Source organism: Colossoma macropomum, unplaced genomic scaffold, assembly GCF_904425465.1.
Source record: "Colossoma macropomum unplaced genomic scaffold, Colossoma_macropomum, whole genome shotgun sequence".
NCBI lineage: Eukaryota > Metazoa > Chordata > Actinopteri > Characiformes > Serrasalmidae > Colossoma > Colossoma macropomum.
This window is the reverse complement of record NW_023494810.1, coordinates 1,620,752-1,645,594: the sequence shown is the minus strand read 5'-3', so window position 1 is coordinate 1,645,594 and position 24,843 is coordinate 1,620,752. Positions and strand designations below refer to the sequence as shown.

Below are 24,843 nucleotides of genomic sequence, written 5' to 3'. Positions count from 1 at the left end.
TTTGTAAATTTCATGAAATTACAAAAGGAATGGACCAAAAGAAATGGCCCAAAATTACTTGTATATATATATACACACACACACACACACACACACACACACATGTATATACATACATGTATCAGTCTTAAATGGAGCTAATTAACAAGCGATGCATTTAGGGGAAGAATAAAATTAAATATTGTCATAGTTTTAATAAAAACAAAAACTGGGCAACACTTGAATTGGATAGTCCACTTCAGATGCTTTGTAGATACTTCATTTGCTTTCAAGTTACATTCAACTAAACATCTACTAAAATGACCATAATTGACTTTACCTCTAAACCTGCTCTAATCCTAACCCTAACCTCAACCTCAACCCAAAACCTAAACCCAACCCTCACCCTGGACCAAATCCTAACCCTAATCCCACCACTGTTCAGAATCAACTGAGTTTCAACAGATAGTTTGTTAACAGTTTGAACATCAGAATCTATAGGGGACTGTAGTGGATTATCCAAATAAAGTGAGACCAAAAACTGTATATCAATTTTTAAAATTTTTATATTTCTGCATCATTTGAACTTTATATTGTGTGAGAAATGTATGATGAATGAACCAAAAAATCTCTTTACACAAAATTACCTTATAAGTTAAGACTGTTTTTGCCTTCACGCCATTTTGGAGATACTTATTTGGAACAGCTATGATATTTTGGATAGGGCTGCGTGACATGGACAGCATACCATAATGCAAATATTATATCGCTGTGTATGTTGCAATGTGTGTTTCAGTTTATTGAAACCCATTAATGAACGCTTGATCTAACTGCATTATTACTGACCCAAATAATTAACGTTTATTGGATCAACACCATGATTCATCCCAGTTCCCCCAAAAACATCTGTGATCTCATTTACATATTTCTCACTTCTGCGTTATCTGGTCTCACCATGACGTCCAGATTAGTTCATATATACAGAGCCACTTAGAGCTGTGCCATCACTTTTGCTTAGCAAGCATGAAAGCATTAGCGAGAAGCGAGCGCTGTGCAGGACGGAAAATACTGCTTTGGTTGGAAAGAGTTTTGTGGCTGAGTAATGTGTCATAGAGCCTGGCTTTAATAGAGCCTGGCTACTGTAAATTCAAAACAAATGTATGCAAAGAGCGGCTTATTCCATTGCTATAATGAAGTTACATCGCTCAAAAACAAATTATGAACAGTATGTGATCTAAGTGGCGCTGTGTGGTCATACAGACTGATTCGGATCATGCTATGCAGTCCATTGCGTCACATTGATTAAAGGTCTGATAATTTTATGTTTAATTTCATTTCTAGCAATAGATTTTAAGGCCCCCTCTGCTTTTCTGCAATGCCTATGCTGTCCTTGCACATGCAGTTATACATAGCGATTAGCCATTTCTCCGTCTAACGAAACACTCACTGTGGTAAAGCTCAGACACATTTTTGACAAGTACACAAGTGAATAATATAACATTTCATAACATTAATTCTGGACTGCATGCAAACACCATGAAGTGCGATGCTTGTATGAGAATTAATAGGGCTTTATGTAGTCTTTCTGTTAGCAACACGTTCTGTTCCTTTTCTACTCTGATAACAATAGAAAAGGTACAAAATACACATAATGCTGCCTTCAGAAGAGTCTGCTTATACAGCTGCATGATAAAATGTTAGGAATCAAACTTTTAAATAAGTTATAATCAGAAGTTCGGCTTTAACGTGCAAGCACTCAAATCCATCCAGTTTGCTAACGACTTAGGCTAAGTTTACACAGCAGGTGAAAGTGGCCCAAATCTGATTTTTTTCCTCATATGTGACACAGATGTGTATCTGTGTGTCAGTGTGAACAGATAAACACACTAAATCTGACATTTTCAATTCTGATTTGAGACATATGTGGTACTGAAATCCGATACGTGTCCGATCTGCGGCAGTGCGACTCAGTCTGAACAGCCAGATTGGAGTTCGTGCGACTTTTATGTCAGTCCAACTCCACATTCGTCATAATTTCGCGCTGCAGAGGCTCTTAAACATTTAGTCTGATGTTTCTGTACTAAAAAATTAGAAGAGACTCATCAAACCGCTCCGTGTTTGAAGAGGTTTAGAAAGAAATGGCTGAACGCGGCCGGAGGAGACCGAGGCTGCAGCGTCAGAGAACAGTTAAAAGAATCCGAGGACACAAACCAAAGAAGTGGCTGAGGCTGAATAACGAGCCCTTTTTACGGCGAACTCGAACACATTCTTGGTGATGAGTCCAGCTGTCATTGGAACTTTATAATCGCTCCTGTGATGCTGGCGAAGACGAAGCTGAAAGCTCCGGGAGCGACTGGCGTTCACTGGCCATCATGACTGTTTACCTCTGGACGAGCACGACACGTGAAGCTCTGTTCTTTTGTGCACGAAGGTCAGTTTAGGATCTGTTCAGACTGATGTCACATACAGATCACATTTAAAAGATAATGTGAACAGCCAAACAGAAGAATCTGATTTGGTGAGAAAATCAGATTTGGGCCACTTTTACCTGCTGTGTGAATGCAGCCTTAGTTTGCCATCATTAGCTATTTAATTTAGCTGTTTTCACCAGGATGGACTGGCCACTGAGACTAGCTGTTACCTACATTCCAACATTAATATGTAAGTTCAAAAGTTTGGTCTGCAAACTTAGCTAGTTAATTAACTAGTTAAACTACCTCACTTAATCTTACCTATTGTGTTAATAGTGATCTATTTCAAACACTTTAACTATTGAATCATGTCTCTGGAGTAGTTAGGCTGCTTTCATGTCCATGTTGCTCAGAGCAAAATGGATCATCTTGTGGAACTGGAGCTTTTTGTGTGCTACTGTGTTTTCTATCACTGTATAAAGGAAGCTCCATGCTGCCTTCATAGTTGGATGCATTTGTTTCATTAATATAACAATAAAATGTGACAAATGTGTAAAGCCCATGTGTCAAACACAAGGTCTGCGGGTCAGATCAGGCCTGCGACACAATCCTATCTGCCCGCAAAAGTATTTTAATTCTCTATTAATAGTAGCACAGTTCCACACCAGTCAAATCACCAAACGCACTAGCTTACACCTCACGTCAGTTCAGCAGCTCAGAATTTTAATGAAATATTAATATTAATTAATACAAATATTAATGAGCGTGAAGCAAAGGAAAGATACCAGGTGTCTAGTTCAAGCAGATAGGTAGGTTTAAAAGGCTGAGGTTCTGGGGACGTTTACATTTAGAATATTCAAGTATTCCTGTAATATTTCAAGGTTGACTACAAGTGCCTGTGTTTTACTATTGAAGTTGTTGCGTATTTTGAATAAACAATGGGCAGTTCAGGTTACAACACAATATTAATTAAAAATAAAAGAAATAAAAACATAGGTGTTCTTTGGCCCATGGATTTGTTGAGATTTTTAAATATGGCCCTTTTAGTGGTTGAGTTTGACACCCCTGGTGTAAAGCATATTTCTGTTCTTATACATTTTGCTCACAATAATAGTTTACGACAAAATGAAAACTATTCGTCCTTGAAAATACATACAAAATGATCTGAATCTCATGTATGTAACCTAATACTGACCAGGGGTGCCTAAACTTTGATATACAACTGTATATAATAGCCTTAAAATGCAGTGGCAGACTTCCTTAATTACTATTACATGTAATGTCAGTTCAGTGGGAGGAGTACTAGCTTACTTGTAGTGTGGATGTAGCAGTATTTGTATTTCGACTTCTTAAAGATCTTGTGATATTCGTGTAGCTGGGGGGATTGCAAAAGACACAACATATCAGCTTTAGTACATTTTTATTGACCACAGCAGCGATCATGAAAAACACCATACATTCGCCCCTTAGAGGAAACCAGCTTAGACCTGGAGCTCCTTCTTCAAAATAATAGATGACTTAAGCGACCTACTGAAGCCACTTCTGAAGATCGTGTAGAACAAGCCATTTTTCACCAGTATTCACAGGGAAATTGTGCATTGCATTTCATGCTTTTTCACATTTTATCAATATCTACTGTGTTTTAGAGTACAGTGAATAAACAGCAACAACAAAAAAACACTAACCTGTAAGTTCAGTGGTTATAAGAGTGAGGAACTGAAGTGTGGACCCACATGCAGGCATTTGCAGAACTAAAAGTAGACATCACTGGAAGTGTACTTTGTATTTTTACACCTACTGTTGACGTCTTGATCTTGTGAAAGCTTGCTGACTTTTAGACCTGCCGAGGTGCTCATTATTTTTCCACTTTCCCTGCACTCCATGAGTGAGGACATGGCATTACAGCGGTGCAGTGGTGTTGAGTGATGGCACCGATGCTGCTTGTGATATACTCTGCTAGGATGATTAAATTACCACCCAGTCATGGAGCGCCATACATGATGTAACTCGCAGCAGTGGAGCAGAAATCGAACAGTGAGTGCGAGTTAGTAGCGATCGTCGATACCAAAGTGAAGCTCGAACCGCTGACATTTTACCGCCGCACCATGTAATTGGCTCTCCAGAAGCGAGTTCTCGAGTGCGAGGCTGGAGTTTTAATAGCTGAGGCAAGCCGAGCCCATCTGCTGCGAATATGTTGATTGGTGAACCGTTGGAAAGTTTCAAGCTGAGATTTCCAAGAGAAGGAAGAGTCGTCTTGGAGGACCGCGCGGGCCGTGGCTTTCCCACCGTCATTAAAACTGTGTTTGTGTGCTGCCGTTTTGCTGTCGAGGCGTGTGGTAATTGGGCCTTTTAGTAGTCACTCTGGCTCGGACATCAGTGGGGGAAATCGTATGAAGTCTGAAGCGCAGCTGAAGCATGAGCGCGCGGGCCATGTAATGAGCTCTTTTAAAATCCCTCTGCTCACGGCTCTTTCACTATCAGCGAGTCACGCAATATTACACTGGCCCACTCACAGCGCTCCTCACCCACATTCGGCATACGAACACGAAGCCTTCCGCAGCTGCCGTGGACGAGGGGGTTGTACCACTGATCAGACCTTGCAGTATGAACACTGTAACACATTACGTGCTACGATGTTTCATGTTCGAATTCGGTTCAGTTCAAAATTTGTCTCGGGGCAGCTTTTCCACAACAATGAGCCCAAGCCCCTAATGAGCGAGCCGACGGCAACAGATGCAGGGAAACTCCATGAGAGCATGAGGGAGAAACTCTGAGAGGAACCTATACTCAAAACTGAGAAACTGTCCAAGAACTTAAAGAAAAAACACTGAAGGGAATCAAGACTCAAAAAGAGAAACTCATAAAAATCATGAGAAAGAAACAATGAGAGGAACTAAGATCAGAAGGAGAAACATCTTAAGAATATGAGGAAGAACCACCGAGGAACTCCCTAAGAGGATGAGGAGAAACACTGATAGGAACCAAGCCTCAAAAGGATATCCCCATAGTGGCATTGGGAAGAACCGCTGAGAGGAGCTGAGACAAAAAAAAGGAAAAACTCACTAAGAGCATGAAGACGACACACTGAGAGGAACCAAGAGGGTCTCTGGTTAATACCTTACAAAAATACAATAACAGTGAGGGTCCTAAGAATTTTGAATAAAGAAATAAAGTCATTAAACAGAAGATTTCAGGAATGAAACAGAGGCATTTAGATCAACCAGTAGAAACCAAGTAGTACAGGAGAAAAAAGACGCTAAGCTATTGTGTCCGTGCACCACCCTGAGTCACCCTGTAAAGCTTGAAATAACAATTTAAAGGTCAGAGGTGTTGAGTCGGATTTCTGCAGGAGCTTTTCAGACCACGTCATACGTCTTTACTTGTTAAATTCACATTCACAGCCTCAAAAAGATGGTCCGGCTTGATTCCACATGAATCTGACCTCTGTGTAAAATTAGGGAAAGAGTGAATGGATCTAACTAAATCATGCAGATCACAATAACGATAACGATAATAGACAAGTAAGTGGTTGTCATGGTCATCGTGGCTCAGGTAACTGACAAAAGGAAATTCTACCAACTTTGCATGGAAGTTTCACTGTGTAAAGTCAGCCTTAGTTCAGTTCAGGTGCATTGTGGGTGCATATTGCAGTTGCATCAAGGCACATTTTGCACTGCCCCTGCTCGCTGTCTCTCGGTACATCTGGCTCTGAGTGTTATCTATGAGGACACGTTGACATGTCAACAGGAGCCGGTAAGGAACTCGGTCCAGCATGAGGGAGGTGTACAGGGTCCAGATTTTATTAGAGTTTGTACAGCCTAAACACAGACTATGACAAGATTTCAAGGGGGGAAGTGAAGATTAACTGTTCATGAATGTCTCTGGGACATCAAGATTAGGCTTTCCATCATAATGAATGGCACATGCAGGTGGCTCCATGATGATTGAGCTGGTCCAGAGGGTAGGAAGAGGATCAAGATCAGGATCAATCTTGTACCAGCATCATACCAGACGGCCAAGGCACTTCGTCTTGTTCGTCTTGGGAAAAAAGGCTATAGATAGTTATTTCTGGACATGATAAAGAAAAAAATCTGTTTTTTTTCTTGAATTAAGAGCATTAATAATCCCCCTTTTGTGCCCTCTTTGCTGAAGTAATGCTGTTCTGGGAAGACTTGTTGAAACATTCAGCCAAAAGAGCATTAGTGAGGTCAGGTGACCGTTGGCTAAAGGGGTATAAAGCCCACCAGCTTTGGGCTGTAGAGCAGTGGAACTGCTCCACAGCCCAATGCTGGCGGGCTTTATACCCCTCTAGCCAACGGTCATGGTGTCTTAGGCTCATGGGTGGCTGCTCCAGAGCGTCCCTTTCTATTGGCAGTGCTTTTCCTATGGAGATTGTACAAGCTCCACAAGATATTATAAACTGTTATGATGTTTATGGCCAGTTATGTTGCTTGGTGACCAAAGCTTACTGTTAATGAACTTTATTGTTGGGCAGAAAAATGGTTATTATTAACCATGCTTACCAAGGTAAATCCGCTTATTCTTAAAAAATAAACCAATTTTTGAAACTTCAGCTATTGAAGCATCATGCCTACCTTCACATCTATATTAAAGGCTTTAAATATTCTTTATAGAGCTGGCCAGTTTTTTTTTTTTTATTTTGTTCAAAAATAACTCTAAAAAAGAACATGCAGTCTTATGAAGCCCACATGTACCATTATCGATGCAGTGGTACAGTTTATTGGGGGTTTTAAGTAATATTGTGTGAAAGTGGGCCTTGTTTATAGCAAGATCCACTCAAGAGCTCGAAGCTCAGTGTAGAACCTCCATCCACTTAAAAACCTCCAATATTACCAGCAATGAATAATGTACTTTTTTCCGTGTTTCAAATGGCCGTGCCATTTTGAAGAGATAATGGTCCAGCTCTTTTGGCAAATGGCTTTACCTTACTTAGTCTTTTGACATTTAAGTAGAGAGATCCTATCAAGCTGCCCATGCAATTGCATCTGTCTATCTCCTATAGATTCCCTACCATTGCTCTGCCTCCTTTGATGCTGAAACAGGAGTTAAAGGTTCTTTCCATGGCTGAGAGGAATGCATGGGTGCTAAGTGGAGGGGATTTGTTGTAAAAGCTCTGACTCGTGTTAATGACCCGGAGCCTACACTGAGGCTTATCCATTCAAATCTCCTCCAGCTTGGAGATCCCTGGAGTGTGATGATTAAATTAAGATTCTTTTTAACAAGCACGTCGAGGTGCACTGAGCCCCTTGAAGTGGATCCCATTCATGCTTCCCACAGCGGACCACGTTCGGCCTTGGTTGCTATCCATACAGGGGTGAAGTTTGCAATTCAAGATTAGCCCCCCCCCAAAAAAAAAAAATAAATAAAATATAAATAAAATAAAATCCAAATCCCAGCATTAAAAACCAAATACCTACCCAACAAACAAATATCCCAATAGTTGAATATTCGGGTCCAGCCCTAATGTTTCTGTCCATCCTTCCACTGTGAGAAGACACCTCAGTGCTATGAGCCTGAAAGGATGTGTAGCTGTCAAGAAGCTGTTACTTAGAAAAGGAATAAAAAAGAAGGAAATCTGAAGAACAGAAAAGCTGGTCTTAGAACAATAGACTGACTACAGAGCTCAGATTTCAACATCAACAAATGTGTTTGGGATTATTTTCATCATGAGAAACAGAAAATGCAACCAACCTCGAAGATTGAACTTTGGAGGTTTGGAAAAATATCCCTTCAGATTTATTTTCCAGTAAATAAGAATGGAAACTGTAATAAAGGCAAAGTGTAGACACACTATATACTGAAGAAATTTGATGTAACACTTAGTTGTTGAGGCTTCTGTATTCTATATATGTAATTTTCTGTAAAATACATGATTTAAATACATGAATACCATTTTCTGTGTTTTTCCTAATGTAAAAAAAAAATGAATATCTTGTACTTAATGGCTGTTTTGACTGGAAATTAAATAAATGGAGGCTGGTCTCTGACTTTTGTACAGTACTGTAAATTAAATGTAATTGTATGATAGAACAACCCCTCTAGGTTCCCTAAAAACTAAAGTGGATAGTTCTTCAGAGAACCATTTTTGCAAGTGAGATGTGTGACTTTGAAGGATCTTTATAAAGGTTAAAGTATGTCCACATAATGTAAAGTGCTGGAAAGAACGAAAAAGAGATCCATTACATTATGTGTTCTTCTATGGCGTCACTCAAATAACCCTGTGGCACCTTTTTTTAAGTAGTGTAGTTACAATGTAATTAGTCATAGTTATAATGCAATTAATCATGCAATTGTTTAATATTTGAATATTATAGCAAATCAACAGCTCTACACTTTTAAAGAGCCAAAATATGTTGAAAATGTTTTAAAAGCACAAAATTAAAATTATGACTATTGGATTAACAGATACTATACTGAGCACATATTTCTTACGTAACACAATTTAAGTGATTATGAAATGATAACCACCACTGCTGCTGTTCAAATTATAACTATGTAAATGTGTTGCTGTGGTACAAGATTTGAAGTCGGCTTTTTACTTCCACCCCGACATTTATTTGGAATTTTTAAAATTCAATGAATTACTAAAATTGTTTTACATCATAAAATATTATGAAAACCATTAACTGTTCCATCCCTAGTCTGCATGGTAATCTAGTGGAGTTTAATGTGTCTGACTTTTGGTGACAAAGGAATGAGTTGTTTCTATAACAGCAAAGGGCAATCAGAGTCTGTAAGAAAGCGATTTCAGGCTTTTTCTTTGCCAGTGAAAAAAGCGAACTCTGAGACAAAGATAGGTTGCAAATCTGAAGGAATTTGTTCTTATCCAGCCAGTCAAATTTCCCCTGAGTGTCAGAGTAAGGCTCATCTGTCCACCTCTAAGATAAATGTACAGAATAGCCGAGTCAGTCCTGGCAGGCTGACATATTGATAAGGCTTTAGAAACTCCACCCTGGCCAGCGCGGTGAGCAGAAGGGCGGTTTCGCTTGACAAGGGTTTAATTTAGACCTTAACAAGGATCAAACGAGGACAGAAACGATGTTTGTTTTGCCACTGCAGGCTGGTTCTGTGTGTATAATCGTTGTGTTTAAACTGGATTTGAAAAGTCTAATCAAGCTTGCATTCCGAATATTCTCCGGAATTCTATTCCAGAGTTTAGGAGCTATACAACAAAACATTGTCCACCCGCTGAACTGTAAGTGGTCCCAAGAGTTTGCAGGAAGAATGCCTCAGCTGAGCGAAGTGGTCTGGATGGGCTATAACATTTCAACACATTAGCGAGATGTGCTGCATATCGGCCATTAAGAACTTTAAATGACCTTGTAGTCGGTGTGAAACTTAAGAGGAAGCCAAACTTCACAGGAAGCTTTATAAGCTGTTATACTAGTGTGGTAACCTAACTGCAAGTATTAAAACATATTTAAACAATATGTGAGTGAAAAGCTAGAGCTTCTCTGCCTGATCAGGATGGTGTGGGTTATCAGGCCACCAGTGGTGGACGAAGTACTCAAATCATGTACTTGAGTTAAAGTAGAGATACCCAAGGTAAAATATTACTCCAGTAAAAGTAGAAGTTCCTCCATTTAGACCTCCACTTGAGCAAAAGTACTAAAGTATTTGTACTTAAGTATCGAAAGTAAAAGTACTAAAAGATTAATTATGGCTCTGATGTCCTATTATCATTTTTGTAACAAGACTCTGCTTCATTAACTCATTTTAGGTGAAAATACTCCAGTGTCTCTCTTGGTAAACCAGTCTTTTAATAGAGTCATTAATTAGTGACGCTGATGTCTATTAAAATTATCATCAGCACAAAACACTGAAGGCGAACAGTTTCCATCAGGTAGAACTGAGTGGCTCTGAAATCACTTTATACAAACAAGAAAAGTTTCAGTTTAGGATTTAGTTGCAACTTAGTTACAAGTTTAAGTTTAATAAAAACTTGCTTTAAAAAAGTGAGAGATTTGCCAAAGTGTTTGTATAAATTCAGAAACACATCAGTCACAACTGCATATGTGTACATATTTCTATATTGTGGTCTATTTACACAAAGTTAGGTTAGTTCATCATTTATGTTGAACAGACTCTCCCAAAATTTTACGCTGCTGCACTGACGTTGAACCGTGTGCTGCACTGGGTCGGTATGACCAACAGGTCAAAACAAGCTCAAAACTAAGTGACCACTGTGCCCTGATTGGTGTTTTTGCTTCACACTTCTTTCGTTTTGACATGTTACGTTTTTATACACACATAAACCAAAAGGAACGACAGATTTCTCATAATGTAGTGGAGTAAAAAGTAAGATATTTGACTTTGTTCAATTGAGAGTGAATTAAGAAGTCGGCCATTCATGTGATCACAATTAGTATTTGCGGAAGTACAGTTCCTTGGCTAGTTCTGATAGGTGACACTTCTTTAAGCAGGGTGAGCATTTGTCTATTAAGTTAGACTAGCCCAGATTCAGCGCTGTCAAACTGTGGAACTGATTTGAGTTTTTAAATACCAACTACCTCATTCACTCACTGGTAGTCTGTCAGACACAAAGCAAGCTTTGATTTGTGTGGGGCGGGGCTGTGGTCAGGAGGTGTTGACAGAAAAAAAATCTGCTTGATTTTGATTGGTTGTAGGGGTCACTTGACATCAGCATCTTTCAATATAGTCCCACCCAAATGAAATCCAACAGAAGGCAAAATTTGATTGGTCTCTCAGTCATAATGACCAACACTGTTCTTTATTTGGCAGTCAGTACAGTCATGCGGGAGCCTATAGCTAAAAGCATAAGCAGATTAACGAAAATCAATGGCTTCGAGGATGACTGATTATAAATGCACTGTGATTTTGTTCAAGTCGTGGTGTAAGCTACGGTGCTGCTCGAATGTTTGTGAAATTTTCTATATTTCTACATTAATTTGACCTAAAACTTCATCGGATTTTCACAAGTCCTAATAGTAGATAAAGAGAGCCAAATTAAAAAAGTGAGACAAAAATATGAGACTTGGTCGTTTATTTATTGAGGAAAATGATCCAATATTACAGATCTGTGAGTGGCAAAAGTATGTGAACCCCTCGCTTTCAGTATCTGGTGTGGCCATCTTGTGCAGCAATAACTGCATTTAAACGTTTCCAGCAACTGTTGATTAGTCCTGAACACCGGCTTGGTGGGATTTCAGCCCCTCTGTACAAAACAGCTTCAGCTCTGTTATGTTAGTGGGTTTCCTCCCATGAACTGCTGCTTCAGGTCCTTCCACAGCATTTCTACAGGATTAAGGTCAGAACTTTGACCTGGTCATTCCAAAATATTAACTTTATTCTTCTTTAACCGTTCTTTGGTAGAACGACTTGTGTGCTTATGGTCGTTGTCTTGCTGCATGACCAACGTTCTCCTGAGTTTCAGCTCACGGACAGATGTCCTGACATTTTCCTTCAGAATTTGCTGGTATAATTCAGAGTTCATTGTTCCGTCAATGATGGCAGGCTGTCCTGGCCCAGATACAACAAAACAGGCTCAAACCATGATACTACCACCACCATGTTTCACAGATGGTATTGTTTTCCTGTTTTCTCCAAACATAATGCTTCTCATTTAAACCAAAAAGATCTATTTTGCTCTCATCTGTCCACAAAACATTGTTCTAATGGTCTTCTGGCTTGTCCATGTGATCTTTAGCAAACTGCAGACGGGCAGAAATGTTCGTTTTGGAGAGCAGCGCCTTTTCTCCTCGCAGCCCTGCCGTGCACACCATTGTTGTTTAGTGTTCTCCTGAAGATGGACTCAGGAACATTAACATTAGCCACTGTGAGGCCTTTAGTTGCCCTGGGTTCGTTTAAGACCTCGTGGACTGTTACACGCCTTGCTCTTGGTGTGATCTTTGTTGGTCAACCGCTCCTGGGGGGCGTAACAGGGTCTTGAATTTCCTCCATTTGTACACAGTTTGTCTGACTGTGATTGGTGGAGTCCAAACTCTTTAGAGATGGTTTTGTAACCTTTTCCAGCCTGATGAGCATCAACAGCTCTTCTTCGGAGGTCCTCAGAAACCTCCTTTGTTCGAGCCCTGATACACTTCCACAAACATGTGCTGTGAAGATCAGACTGTGATAGATCCCTGTTCTTTAAATAAAACAGGGTGGTCACTCACACCTGATTACCATCCCACTGATTGAAAACACCTGACTCTAATTTCACCTTCAAATATTCTGATAATCCTAAAGGTTCTCATACTTTTGCCACTTGCAGCTATGTTGTGTTGATTAAAATTTTCCTCAATAAATAAATGACAAAGTCTGATATTTTTGTCTCATTTGTTTGATTTGGTTCTTTTTATCTACTTTTTAGGCCTTGTATGAAAATCTGATGACATTTTAGGTCAAATTTATGCAGAAATATAAAAATTCTAAAGCATTGACAAACTTTCAAGCACCACTGAATGTGTTTCTTCATGTCTTTGAGCAGTCCGAGGACCTTTCTGTTGATCTTCAGTGAATGCTCTAGGTGCTCAAGGTTTCTGTATTGGTATCAGATAAAAGGAAGTGGTACTGTGCCATTTAAAGAACTTTCTATTCTACCAAAGTTACAGAAAGAATGCCTTACTGTTTGTGCCGCTCTCCACGGTGCTGAATCTCCTTTGCACACTTCTGAGGGCGCCTGAGTGGATCTGAGTTGAAGTACTTTTGCAAATTGCTACAACACGCCTCTCCAGTTAAGTTCAAATTTGTTGCAGTGATTTTATTTGATTTGAAAAGCTACGTTAAGGCTTTAATCAAACTTAATTTGAAAAACACTCAATTTGTGGTTTCCTGTTGAGCCACGCATATTAAGTACAATATTGCAGGAGTGAATGCTCGTGTTAATAATGCACTCAGAGGGATTTAAGCTCCATGTTTCTGACTTTAGATACACATTAATTGTGGAAATCCCCATTCTGGTTAATACCTTCATCAAATGTTCTGTACAGCTGCTTGAGTTTTTGCATAGTCTGTAGTCGGCAATTAAATTCTTTCATCCCTTAAGGCGAATGAACAGATTGGCAGGGAATGGAAAAGACTGGTTGGAAATTACCTACTGCTTTTTTTTGCTGGTGTTATTATGGAGACTGTGTGGTAAAACCAGCTATTGACTTTTGGGGGAGGTTAAAAATGTGGTTGAATGATTTGAACTAAATAATTACAGAAGGAGATCAAAGATCTGTTCACGTTTAGCAAACAGGAATCTTTAAATGTATTGACTTCAGGCTCACCTGCAAGCATTGAGCATATGGCATGAGGAACTTTCATCACAGATGCGTTGCTTAATATAAAAGCTCCAAACTTTTAAATCCAAATGCGAAGATGCAGGGAAATGAGATATTACCGTAAATGAAATGAGATAGCTGGCCAATAATCAAATCAGACTTTCACCCTCTTTGATGTTCAGAAGCACTTATAGCCATCTTCCTTTCCTCGGCTGTCTGCGCTTGAACGGATATTGGCTCTGGAGATGGATCGACTGTCTGCGGTCAGTATTATCCTGACCACCTACATGGTAGAAGGACAAAATGATTTCAAATAAGCAGAGGAAATAAGGCAATAATGTTCAGTGGTTTTGTGACATTCAGTACCTTTTTCCATAATATATTTTAATATCATATGACATTTAAGTTGGCATTAATAAATTAATGAACTCTGCCTCTGTACTATGTTGAGACATGTTTATATAATATAATCTGAGCAGTAAATAGTAGTAAAATTGGGAATACCTTCATATTTGCTGGATTTTTTTAGGGCTGAATTTTTGGTGTCATGAAGAAATATGAGAGGTTTAATGAAAGGCCTGGTTGTGTAATACCTGAGGCATATTTTGAGTTATAAAAATGTTTTTTTTTTCAATAAGTTTATAAAGTTCAACAATAATGATAAGATTCAATGTCACAATATTTTCTAAATATATTATGGTTTCGCTGTCTGAAAGGCAAAATCACACACAAGTCCAAGTTGAGTTGTTAGTCGGTAAAGTGTGAGTCTGAGGCGAGTCACGCTTCACTAAAGCACAAGTCCAAATCGAGTCCTTAGTCAGTTAAACGCGAGTCGACTTACGAATCAGTTAATTGCAAGTCCAGGTCGAGTCAGAAGACCGTTAAGCATGCGTCGGAGTCAATCACGAGTCAGTTAACTGCGAGTCAGATTCAAGCCATGAGTCCGTTAAGTGTGAGTCGAGTTGCAAGTGAGGTAAACACAAGTTCCAGTCGAGTCATGAGTCAGCTAAGCACGAGTCTGAGTTGAGTCACGCGTCACATAAGTGCAAGTCCAAGTCGAGTTGTGCGTCAGTTAAGTGCAACTCCAAATCAAGTCACAAGTCAGTTAAGAACAAGCCTGTCAGTCAGAAGTGAGTGAAGTATATGTCTTGAGTTAAAAGAGCCAATTAAGCACAAGTGCGAGTGGCCTCGTGAGTCAGTTAAGTGCAAATGCGAGTCTAGTCACAAGTCAGTTAAGCATGTGTCTGAGTCAAGTCATGGGTCAGTTAATCGTAAGGCCGAGTCAAGTCACAAGTCTATTAAGTGCAAGTCTGAGTTGAGTCGCAAATCAGTCAAGTGTAATTCTGTGTTGAGTCATGAGTCAGTTAAGCACACGTCTGAATCGAGTTGTGAGTCAGTAAAGTGTGAGTCAGAGCCATGAGTGAGTTTGAGTCCAGTCACAATTCAGTTAAGTGTGCCTCCAGTTAAGGGCGAATGAATCAAATCATGAATCAGTTAAGTGTGATTCTGTGTTGAGTCGTGAGTCAGGTAGGTGTGAGTCCAAGCCATGAGTCAATAATGGGGGGTTCAAGTCGAGTCACGATTCAGTGGAGCGTGCCTCTAAGCCAGTTAATTGCAAATCTGAATCAAATTACAAGCCAATTAAATAAGTGATTCTGTGTCGAGTTGTTAGTCAGTTAAGCACAAGTCCAAGTTGAGTCACGAGTCAAGTCAACACGCAATCTGATTGCGACTCAAGACTCGAGTCCCCGCTTCTGATTGATGATATATCCTTCTTTTTGTTCCTAGCAAACCGGATCACTTTTACTCATTCTGCCTCGCCCCGCGTCTCAACATTTTGACAAATGTGCCGTGCCGCATGCCGGAAACTGGAACAGGCTTTAGTAATTACAGTCATTAACTCTGTAAGAAACCGATAGAATTGCGCCATCCTACCAAAGTTCAACACACACAAATTAGTCATTTAGGCTGATCCAGAAACGTGTCATTTGTCTCCAGTACAACTGTAAACATTCAATGGCATTTACGCTTTATTCATAATATAAAAATGATTAATTACAGTGCAAAATAGCACAGCGTTATTCTCATGGATCATCATTAAACACAAATTAGAACAGACTGGTTGTAAGAAAACACTTCATAAAGAATGCTACGTGCCAAAGATCAAATATGGGTCATCAGAAACGGGTATAAAACTTTGGTGTCTAATTGTTCACTGTAGTGCAAGTTAAACAGAAGTGAGCTCAATCATGGGTGAGGCTGCTCAAGCCTAACTGACTTAGAGCGCTAATGGAACAGATGGCAAACTGTCCAGTGCTTATTGTAATTAATGAAGCAAAAGAGCTTCTACCAAACTGTTTTTTATTTTTTTTTTTTTTGCTGAGCAGAATATGAACCATACATCCAGAAATTAATACACAGAGAAAATGAGTGCAAAGATCCTTTCGACCGAGATCTCATTACTGTACATATGAGGAATGTTCCAGGGTGGCGACCGCAGCGCACGCTGCATTTACATTCATATTTGCATTGGCAGATTACTTTTTGTTCCTAACCAAAGGCGCTGACATTGACGGGAGCTGAAATAAATCAGCAGAACGTTCAATCAAAGATAGACGGATATTATTCTTCCTGATTTAGCACCATGTATTCATTTCATACATTGAAACAGCATCAATCACACAATGTGCATATTGCTCAAAGGCATTTGTGAAGACTTAAATACAGGAATCAGTGTAAAAAGTCATACATACGCTGATAAATAAAGCTGGCCAGTGGAGTTTTTGTCCAGTGGGTGGCGCTAGATAGCCAGCGAGTCTTATCCGTATTTCAAAAGCAGTGTCCACGGCCAGAAAAGACCACTTTCTGCTCTAACACAATATAACATCACACACCGATCAGGCATAACATTATGACCACCACCTTGTTTCTACGCTCATTTTATCAGCTCCACTTACTATATAGGTGCACTTTGTAGTTCTACAGTTACAGACTGTAGTCCATCTGTTTCTCTGATACTTTGTTAGCCCCCTTTTACCCTGTTCTTCAGTGGTCAGGACCCCCATGGACCCTCACAGAGCAGGTACTATTTGGGTGGTGGGTCATTCTCAGCACTGCAGTAACACTGACGTGTTGGTGGTGTGTTAGTGTGTGTTGCGCTGGTGCGAGTGGATCAGACACAGCAGTGCTGCTGGAGTTTAAACACTGTGTCCACTCACTGTCCACTCTATTAGACACTCCTACCTTGTCAGTCCACCTTGTAGATGTAAAGTCAGAGACGATAGCTCATCTGCTGCTGCACAGTTTGTGTTGGTCATCCTCTAGTCCTTCATCAGTGGTCACAGGACGCTGCCCACAGGACGCTGTTGGCTGGATGTTTTTGGTTGGTGGACTATTCTCAGTCCAGCAGTGACACTGAGGTGTTTAAAAACTCCAGCAGCACTGCTGTGTCTGATCCACTCAGACCAGCGCAACGCACACTAACACACCACCACCACGTCAGTGTCACTGCAGTGCTGAGAATGATCCACCACCCAAATAGTACCTGCTCTGTGAGGGTCCATGGGGGTCCTGACCACTGAAGAACAGGGTAAAAGGGGGCGAACAAAGTATCAGAGAAACAGATGGACTACAGTCTGTAACTGTAGAACTACAAAGTGCACCTGTATAGTAAGTGGAGCTGATAAAATGGACAATGAGTGTAGAAACAAGGAGGTGGTCATAATTTTATGCCTGATTGGTGTAAAATCTTAGTAAGATGTTGTTGTTTTTTGTGTGTGGCCAAAAAAAAGCACACAGTTTGAATCTGAACACTTTAGCCTGAACAAATCTTTTCTCCTGGCATGAAGCCAAACTATATTCGTGTTACATCGTCTCCCGATTTTTTTGCAACGAGCAAAACACTGACAGCAATTAGAGCGGGATACATGCCTACAAATCCGAACCACTTTAGCCGTATGATGGTAATGTGATATTTGTATGTCTCCGTGTGCAGATTTTCATCCTTCACTTTCTGATAACAAATAAAAGTTGATGCAAGATTTTGAAAGCCGGCAAACAGTGCCAGGCCAAAAATCCAATTAGTGCAATCATTGTTTCCCCCTGCAGAGGCTTCAGTGTGTGCAGAGTTTTGAATGGCCTCAAGGCCTGAGTACACCGAGCAGGACAAACTGAAATAGTCTAAGGTTTGCGGTCGTCCTTAGAAATGTTCTGAAAACGAACTGACTCTAAAATCAATTAGAATGAATGGTGGGAGAACGTTCTAGAGCAGGGGTGGCCAAACGTTTTACCTTGAGGAGGCCGAAGTGCAATGTTTGTGGTGGATCAAGAGCCAGAAGACGAGACAGTGTACCAATAAGAAAGTAGATGGGACTCAAATGCAGGATAAATAAGAGCGAGCACAATAAGAACCTAATCATTTGTATCTTGTATAAAAATGTGTTTGCATTCTCTTTGGAGGAGGGCATTGGCTTTCTGACAGGCCACACTTTGGGCAGCCCTGTTCTAGATCTTTCAGCAGTCTTTGAGCTGATCAACGTGGTTTACCAAATGAAACTACCATTTTCAACAAGCAAATGCATGAATAGGAATATGCCTCACAATTAAGTCACCTTTTATTGTTGTTATGGTTAAAATGATAAGCGTTTCCATAGTGAAGTGAATGTGTGCACATGCTCGCTCAGAAACTAATGCAGTGCCAACAATAAAGGCAGCAGGGAGCTTCTTTTACACAGTGATAGGAAACATGGTAGCACACAAAGAGCTCCGATTCTACATGCTGATACATTTTACTCTGACCAACATGGACATGCACACAGCCCAACTACTCTAAAGGCAGATTTTAAAGAGTTAAAAGGGACATAGTCTCTGAATGGGTCAGCAGCAGTGGATTTAGTTTAGGATTTAGGGAGGATTTAGTTTTTCTGGGGCTCTAAACAAACAGTACTAGATACTGGATGCTCCTTTATTTGATTAGTTGAGACTCTGGGATACCGAGTGTTGCAACCATCTACGCAGCAAAGAAATTTATCTCGATATTTCTATATCAAAGCAATAAGCCATAAGAGGCTGTGCGCTTCTGCGATTTTATCATGGTAACGGTTTTCTTAGGCACGATGCGAAGCTAAAACTCCCTTCCCGGTGATAAAGTCTGGTTCCTTTAGAGTACAGTATCACTGCCAAGCAACTGTGGACTGCTGAGTGAGGAGAACATTTGGTCACCCATCGCTGTATATTGGTCATTTCATGATTTTTTAACATTTTTTTTATAACTTTCACTTTGCAAGTATTTTTGGTCACCAAATTACCACCAGGAGTCTTATTTAGCACCAATCCAGCAGCGCCCTCTTGTCACACTGGGGCTGGATCTCAAACAACTCCCTGCTCCCTACATAGTGCACTACATAGGAGTTTAAATACTGGATCCTGCAGCCCAACAGAGCAAAATACAGCTAAGAAACAGTTATTTGGGATTCAGACTCATCCACACTCTTTGGCTGTAGAGGCTAGAATTTCTAAACTTTCCTAGCTAGAACACTATTTAGGGAGTACGGAGCCGTTTGGGATTCAGCCTGGATTTGACGCGACTTCTGACTGAAACATGGATATTTGAAGTGCGTAAGGCATTCAAGTGACGTTTTTAGACTTGAATATTGCCGTTTTGCAGTTAATCATACTGTAAATACTTTAATTCAAGTCTGTGATATAAATGATGGAGCTGTTTAGGCTGTTTGGTATCTTTTAGCCTGTTAGCTAGCTGACCAGCCTAGTTCTAGTTAAGAACATAAGTTGTCAGCCCATCAATTTAAACAAAAAAACAGGTTCTTACTTCGTGCTGCAGTGATACAGAGTTCAGTTGTTGTGAGGCAGTTATAGGTGAGCGTATATTGTGGATTTTACAACGGCTTCAAACGCAGCTCAGCCAGTCAGATTTTAGGACCGGAACGATCTGTTTTATAATTCTCAGATTGTTGTAAAAATGTTATATGATCATTTACCTTAATTCTGGATATTGTTTGTTTAGTCATTTTATTAAGTCAAATTATCTCACTACATTGGCACATCAGTTTGCATGTTTTAAGAAATAGTGCTTGAAACCAACAAACTTACCGGCCAACATAGTGAGATAATTTGGTACAGAGTAACATAGAAGTGCAGTAATGAGTAGTGAGATTACTTTTTCCAGGAAGTACTTTTTTTTAGTAATTACTAACTGGAATGGAAGAATTTGAAACACTAGAGCTGCCTATACTAACATCAATGCCAGCATAGTGTACTGCTTAGCCTGTGGAGTCTGAGAAGTTAAGTTTTGGGAATTTTGTAGTAACAAATATTTTTCTTTCCTCCCTCTTTTTGCTTTTCTCTGCTGCACTTAGATAATTTTTTTCCCTCTCAACACCCAGAAATGCAAAGGACCTTCTCTGCAAATGTAAATTATAATTTTATAATGGTCTTGTTCACACCAGTCCATCATCACGCAATTGTGTCATCGCGTAACAACATGGAATAGTCCATTGTAACTGACCAGGAGGTGGCGCTGCGTTACAATTACTGAAAATAGTCACTGTAATTGCAAATATCAGCTATTTTTAAAATTATATGTAGTCATTTAGTCATTTAACATCAACACATACGGTATATCTAATCAATATTTGCACAGGGCCCTTGGCTGATGGCTGCCCCAGGCGGCTGCCTACCTTTGCCTAGTGTAAAGACCCCCGACTCTGTCCTCACCCCTCCACCTCTCTGTAATGATAATATGGTACACTTGACTCAGACTGTGTCCAGAAAACTGGCTCTTAATTTCATGGATGATGATTTGGATTACAATTTGTCCTACGTTAAGAAGAGTCCTCCTCTTTTTTCACTCCAAGTGTGCACAAATTCTGTTAAATCCATTGAACCTTGAATCGAGATAGCACCAGCCAGCCGCCCGCGCGAGTCTGTGTAAATGAGCGCTGTTATAATGATGTCTCTTTCTGCCCTGCAGGGTATTTGACAGTGACAATAGAGCCCCTGCCACCTGTTGTTGTCGGAGAGACTGTGACGCTGAAGTGCAACTTCAAGACCGATGGCAGATTGCGGGAGATTGTCTGGTACAGGGTGAGTAGAGTACCACTTTGTGGAGGAATTGTCCTTTTTCATCGCTCGTTATGCATAGCGCCGCACTACGGTGGAGATCCAAGCGGCGTAATTGTGCTCATTACTTCAACGATCCACTTAAAAAACCTGAATACTTTTGGCCTCGGAGCGCAAAAGCCTCATGGTCTGAAAAACTGCTCCCGTTTTTTCAGGCAAACTGCACCGTTTAAGCCTCGGCTTCAAATGTTTTCTTCCTGTATGGTTTGATTCACAAAGTATCGCGTAGTAAGTGAGAAGTAGAAGCTTTTATTTGCAGTAAAAGCAACACTGCAAGTAGAACAAATACAAAATGTAACATTATTCTTGATTATGATTATGAAGAATCTACTACTCATTATTATGGTTGCGCATTGCAATTATTCTTCTTTATTACTGATTTTTGCTGCGTAACTCGGCCCGCATTGTTTGAGATATCAACACCGTTTCAACTCCAGATTGTCCGGTCTGATTGGGGCTTGTATATAGCTTTTTGATCGGATGCAGGGTTTTCATACAATTTTTGTCAAATTCCGAATTTTTTCCTTAGGAATGAATGGGGTGAAAAACTGCACGACCATCTGCTTGACAGAAACACACTGTTTAACATACACTATCTGTTGTTCTGACCTGCACTCATCCGTTTGTCATTGACTGACAGCCACCAAAATGATATCTTCATACAGACAACAAAACACCCCATGCACCATGGCAACTGCCTAGCAGCAATTTAGCAAATGCATGGGAAACCCTAGCAACTGCGTAGCAACACACTAGCAACCACATGGGTTACCATAGTAACTGCCTAGCTGGAAGTGGGACCGTTTAAGCTGCACAATCGTTCTGCATTTTCTTCAGGAAATGCATGTTTGTAGTTGTTATTGTTATCTTTATTATTAGTAGTAGGTTAGTAGTAGTAGTATTGGTAGTAATCAAGGGTACTTAATTGATCGAAAGTTATACTTACTGTCTGATTTGAGCCATTAGCTCTTAGTGACAACTTGTAGTCAACACTACAAGTAGAAAAAATATGAAGTATAATATTAGTTATAACTACAGAAAAATAGGGGTATAACAATAATTCAATTTAATGATACAATACTTCGTTATTCTTGCATCACATGACTCAATCAACCCAGCAACCGAAATCCACAACTGAATAGAGGTACAAATAAAACAATACTGATTAAAACTACAAAAAATATAAAAACGATATCTACAAACAAAAACTACATTTTAAGTTGCTTTAAATGTGATGCTTAAACTAGAGCCTGCTGTGGTCGCTAAATTTCCGCACGTGCCAAAAGTTTTGTGCCCTAAATCTGTCCCTAAAAGTTGCTCGTTTTTTTATCATCACTCCAAAGATCCCTCTTTGAAGCCTTCATCATTTAAGCATGTAGTATTAATAGTGCTAGTAATGATAATCATAAGTAATTTATAAATGTATTAATTACCGTCTTATTTACCGTCTGCTTTAAGCCACAAAATATCTCTCTCAATACTAAGCACCGATGAATCAGTTGTGAAAAGCGATCCAGCTGTAGCGAGATGACATGGTGTGTCCCCGGCTGGGGACCCTGATGCGATATTCAGCCGGTCAGTGCCATGTTTTAATAGACTGCAGCTGGGCACTTATACTTATTAGACCCCAGTTGGTACATGGCGCAGTGTGAACGTTAGACTCAATTATGTATTTCAGAAAGCAGGACTCCTTTGTTTTCTGCCACCGTGCCATTCTTTACCGCTGTGGCATGTGTTTTGATTAATGAACATCAAACTGTTGCTGCTGAACGTTTGCCAGGCTGATAATGATGCTTCTGCGCTTGAAGTTTGACTGGAAATATGAGTTTTGAATAGCAGGTCCACATACTAACTCTTCAACAGGCGTCAAGGCAACTGCCAAATCACAGAATCAATAGTGTCCCATGCTCTAGCCTGAGGGTGGCACAAACCGGGGCTCGTGGGCTATATATCAGTGTAGAACCTTTTCATTTGTCCTACCAGCTGACATGGACTTTTATAGCCACGTGAGATTTACCACAGCCAACAAACTGCACACGCCGTTGATTTTCTTGCTAATGTTATATATTAAACTGCATGTTCAAAGTGGTTGAGCACTACCAGTCTTGCTCAATACCTGCCCCAGGTGTAGCTAGAGGGGCTTTTTTACGTTTTAAGCCACCTCTTCCGCTCCTGAGAAGGTCTAAACTCATAAAGCAGTGTCTGGCACAGAGAACACTCTCGCCCAAAGACAAATGATGGTAATTTTGTCAAACTGTAGGCTCTTTATCCAGTTATTAGTCTTAAGAATTATTTTTGGTAACTACTTCAAATGATTTGGTAGCTACTGTGAAACGAATCTGTACATTATGCAGTTCTGACACCGGCAGGCCTATCAGCAATCCGTGTGATAAATATGATCAGACACCAAACATTTGTTTACTAACTACTGTCGTCTGAGAGGGTATTTAGATAAGGAGCATTCAGAGGAATCTTCAGGGCATCACAGAATGGAGCTGTAAATCCCTATACTAGTCTATCCTTGATCCGTGATATACAGCTCTTCAAGCTTTCATCTTTGAGAGAGAGGAAACAATAAAGCCCCACTCGCTTCAGATCAGGTGTTTCTGTTCTCCGCGCTGTGGTTCTGAAAGGATGTGTAGCTGTCAAGTAGCCGTTACTGAGAAAAGACTGTTGGCAACAAAGAAGATAATTTGCACTAGAACACCAAAACTGGGCATCTGAGATCTAAAATATGGAGTAAGGTTTCATTAACTGATGAGTCTACCTGCAGCTGGGATTACTCGGATCATGAGAAGGAGAAAATGCAACCAACTTCTAAGACTGAACTTTGGAGGTTTGGAAAAATACCCCTATATGACGCATGCAGCTCTTTCACTGCCCCATTCCGGCTCCACAGCAGAATCAGATTTGTAGGTAAAAATAAAATAATCCTCCTTTACAGTAAAATAAAGCTCTGCTGATCGTTCAACACAGTTTAACAATAAATGGTCTTAAACTCTGGAGTTAATGTAGAACTGCTAATTCACCCTTTAACCCTGAAGATCAGCACAGACTCATGGTCACCATAGCAACGCAGACAACAATCTCGCCTAGCTAGTAGCTAACGAAACAGAAGAGAGAGAGGTTTAAGATGAACATCGATAATTTGGAGATGAATGGACTTATTTATGTTTATAGTCACTCCAGCTGGTTTCCTGATACGTTTAATCTGCAGCAAGAAACGGTCAAACACTAACAAGTCTAGCTTTGTGTTCTAATTTTCCTGCTCCACCTTAAAAAGGGAAAATTTGAAAAAGAAGCTGGAGACTGAGAAGCTGATTTCAGCTTCATAAAAGAAGTCAAATGTTGAGAGACATTGTACGAGAAACTCTTCCATTTTTTGAAAAGTTTCCTGCCAGAGATGTGAGAAAAGCAGCTACAGCTGAGCTAAAGCTTAAATCAGAGCAAAGTCTGCGTTTTCGTTTATATTAAATTTGTTAGCCTATACTAGTACATTAGCACACCTGAGACATATTTACAGCCAATATGGTAAAATGGACATAAAATGTTGTGAGTCCCAAAGTGGGTTGATTTTTACTGAAAGGACAAAATGGCTTTTCCTAACATTTGGGTTGCCCTATATGAAAAGCTGGCCTTAGACTTTGGCACAGCACTGTATTCTGTTGAGATCACTTAACCATCAATCACCTGTTAATCATCCAATATCAGTACCTGACCTCACCTTTGTTCCAACATCTCGTATGAAGCCATTTCTGAAGAACAGAATCAGCAAAGGATGGACAAAAAGAAAGCTAATGGTTGGCCGTTCACTTTGATTCACTGTTAACACCATCAGCTTTGTTGGCTGACCCAATGCTTTAAGGGGTTAAATTCGTTCTGTGGCTTAATTATGATTAAAAAGAATAATGCTTTGTCCAGCTGCTCAACAGCTCAAGCTAAAAAGCATGTTTGTTTGCTTGGTCACAAATGGATGAATGATCGTTAAGGACTATACAGCCGTTTTGGCTGGACAAATCTGCAAAATGACACCATTCGTAAGCAGTTTAGATGATTATACTGACAAA

At 40.0% G+C, this 24,843-nt stretch overlaps 1 protein-coding gene across 2 annotated transcripts in view; it reads left to right on the top strand.

The window, feature by feature from the left end:
• The window catches only part of igsf21a (immunoglobin superfamily, member 21a), a 470,124-nt gene that overhangs the window by 154,095 nt on the left and 291,186 nt on the right, over positions 1-24,843 (top strand). For both annotated transcript variants that reach the window (XM_036559644.1, XM_036559643.1), the window contains exon 2: positions 20,628-20,740. In XM_036559644.1, the coding sequence (XP_036415537.1) occupies positions 20,628-20,740 (113 nt within the window). The remainder of the gene's footprint in view (positions 1-20,627; positions 20,741-24,843) is intronic.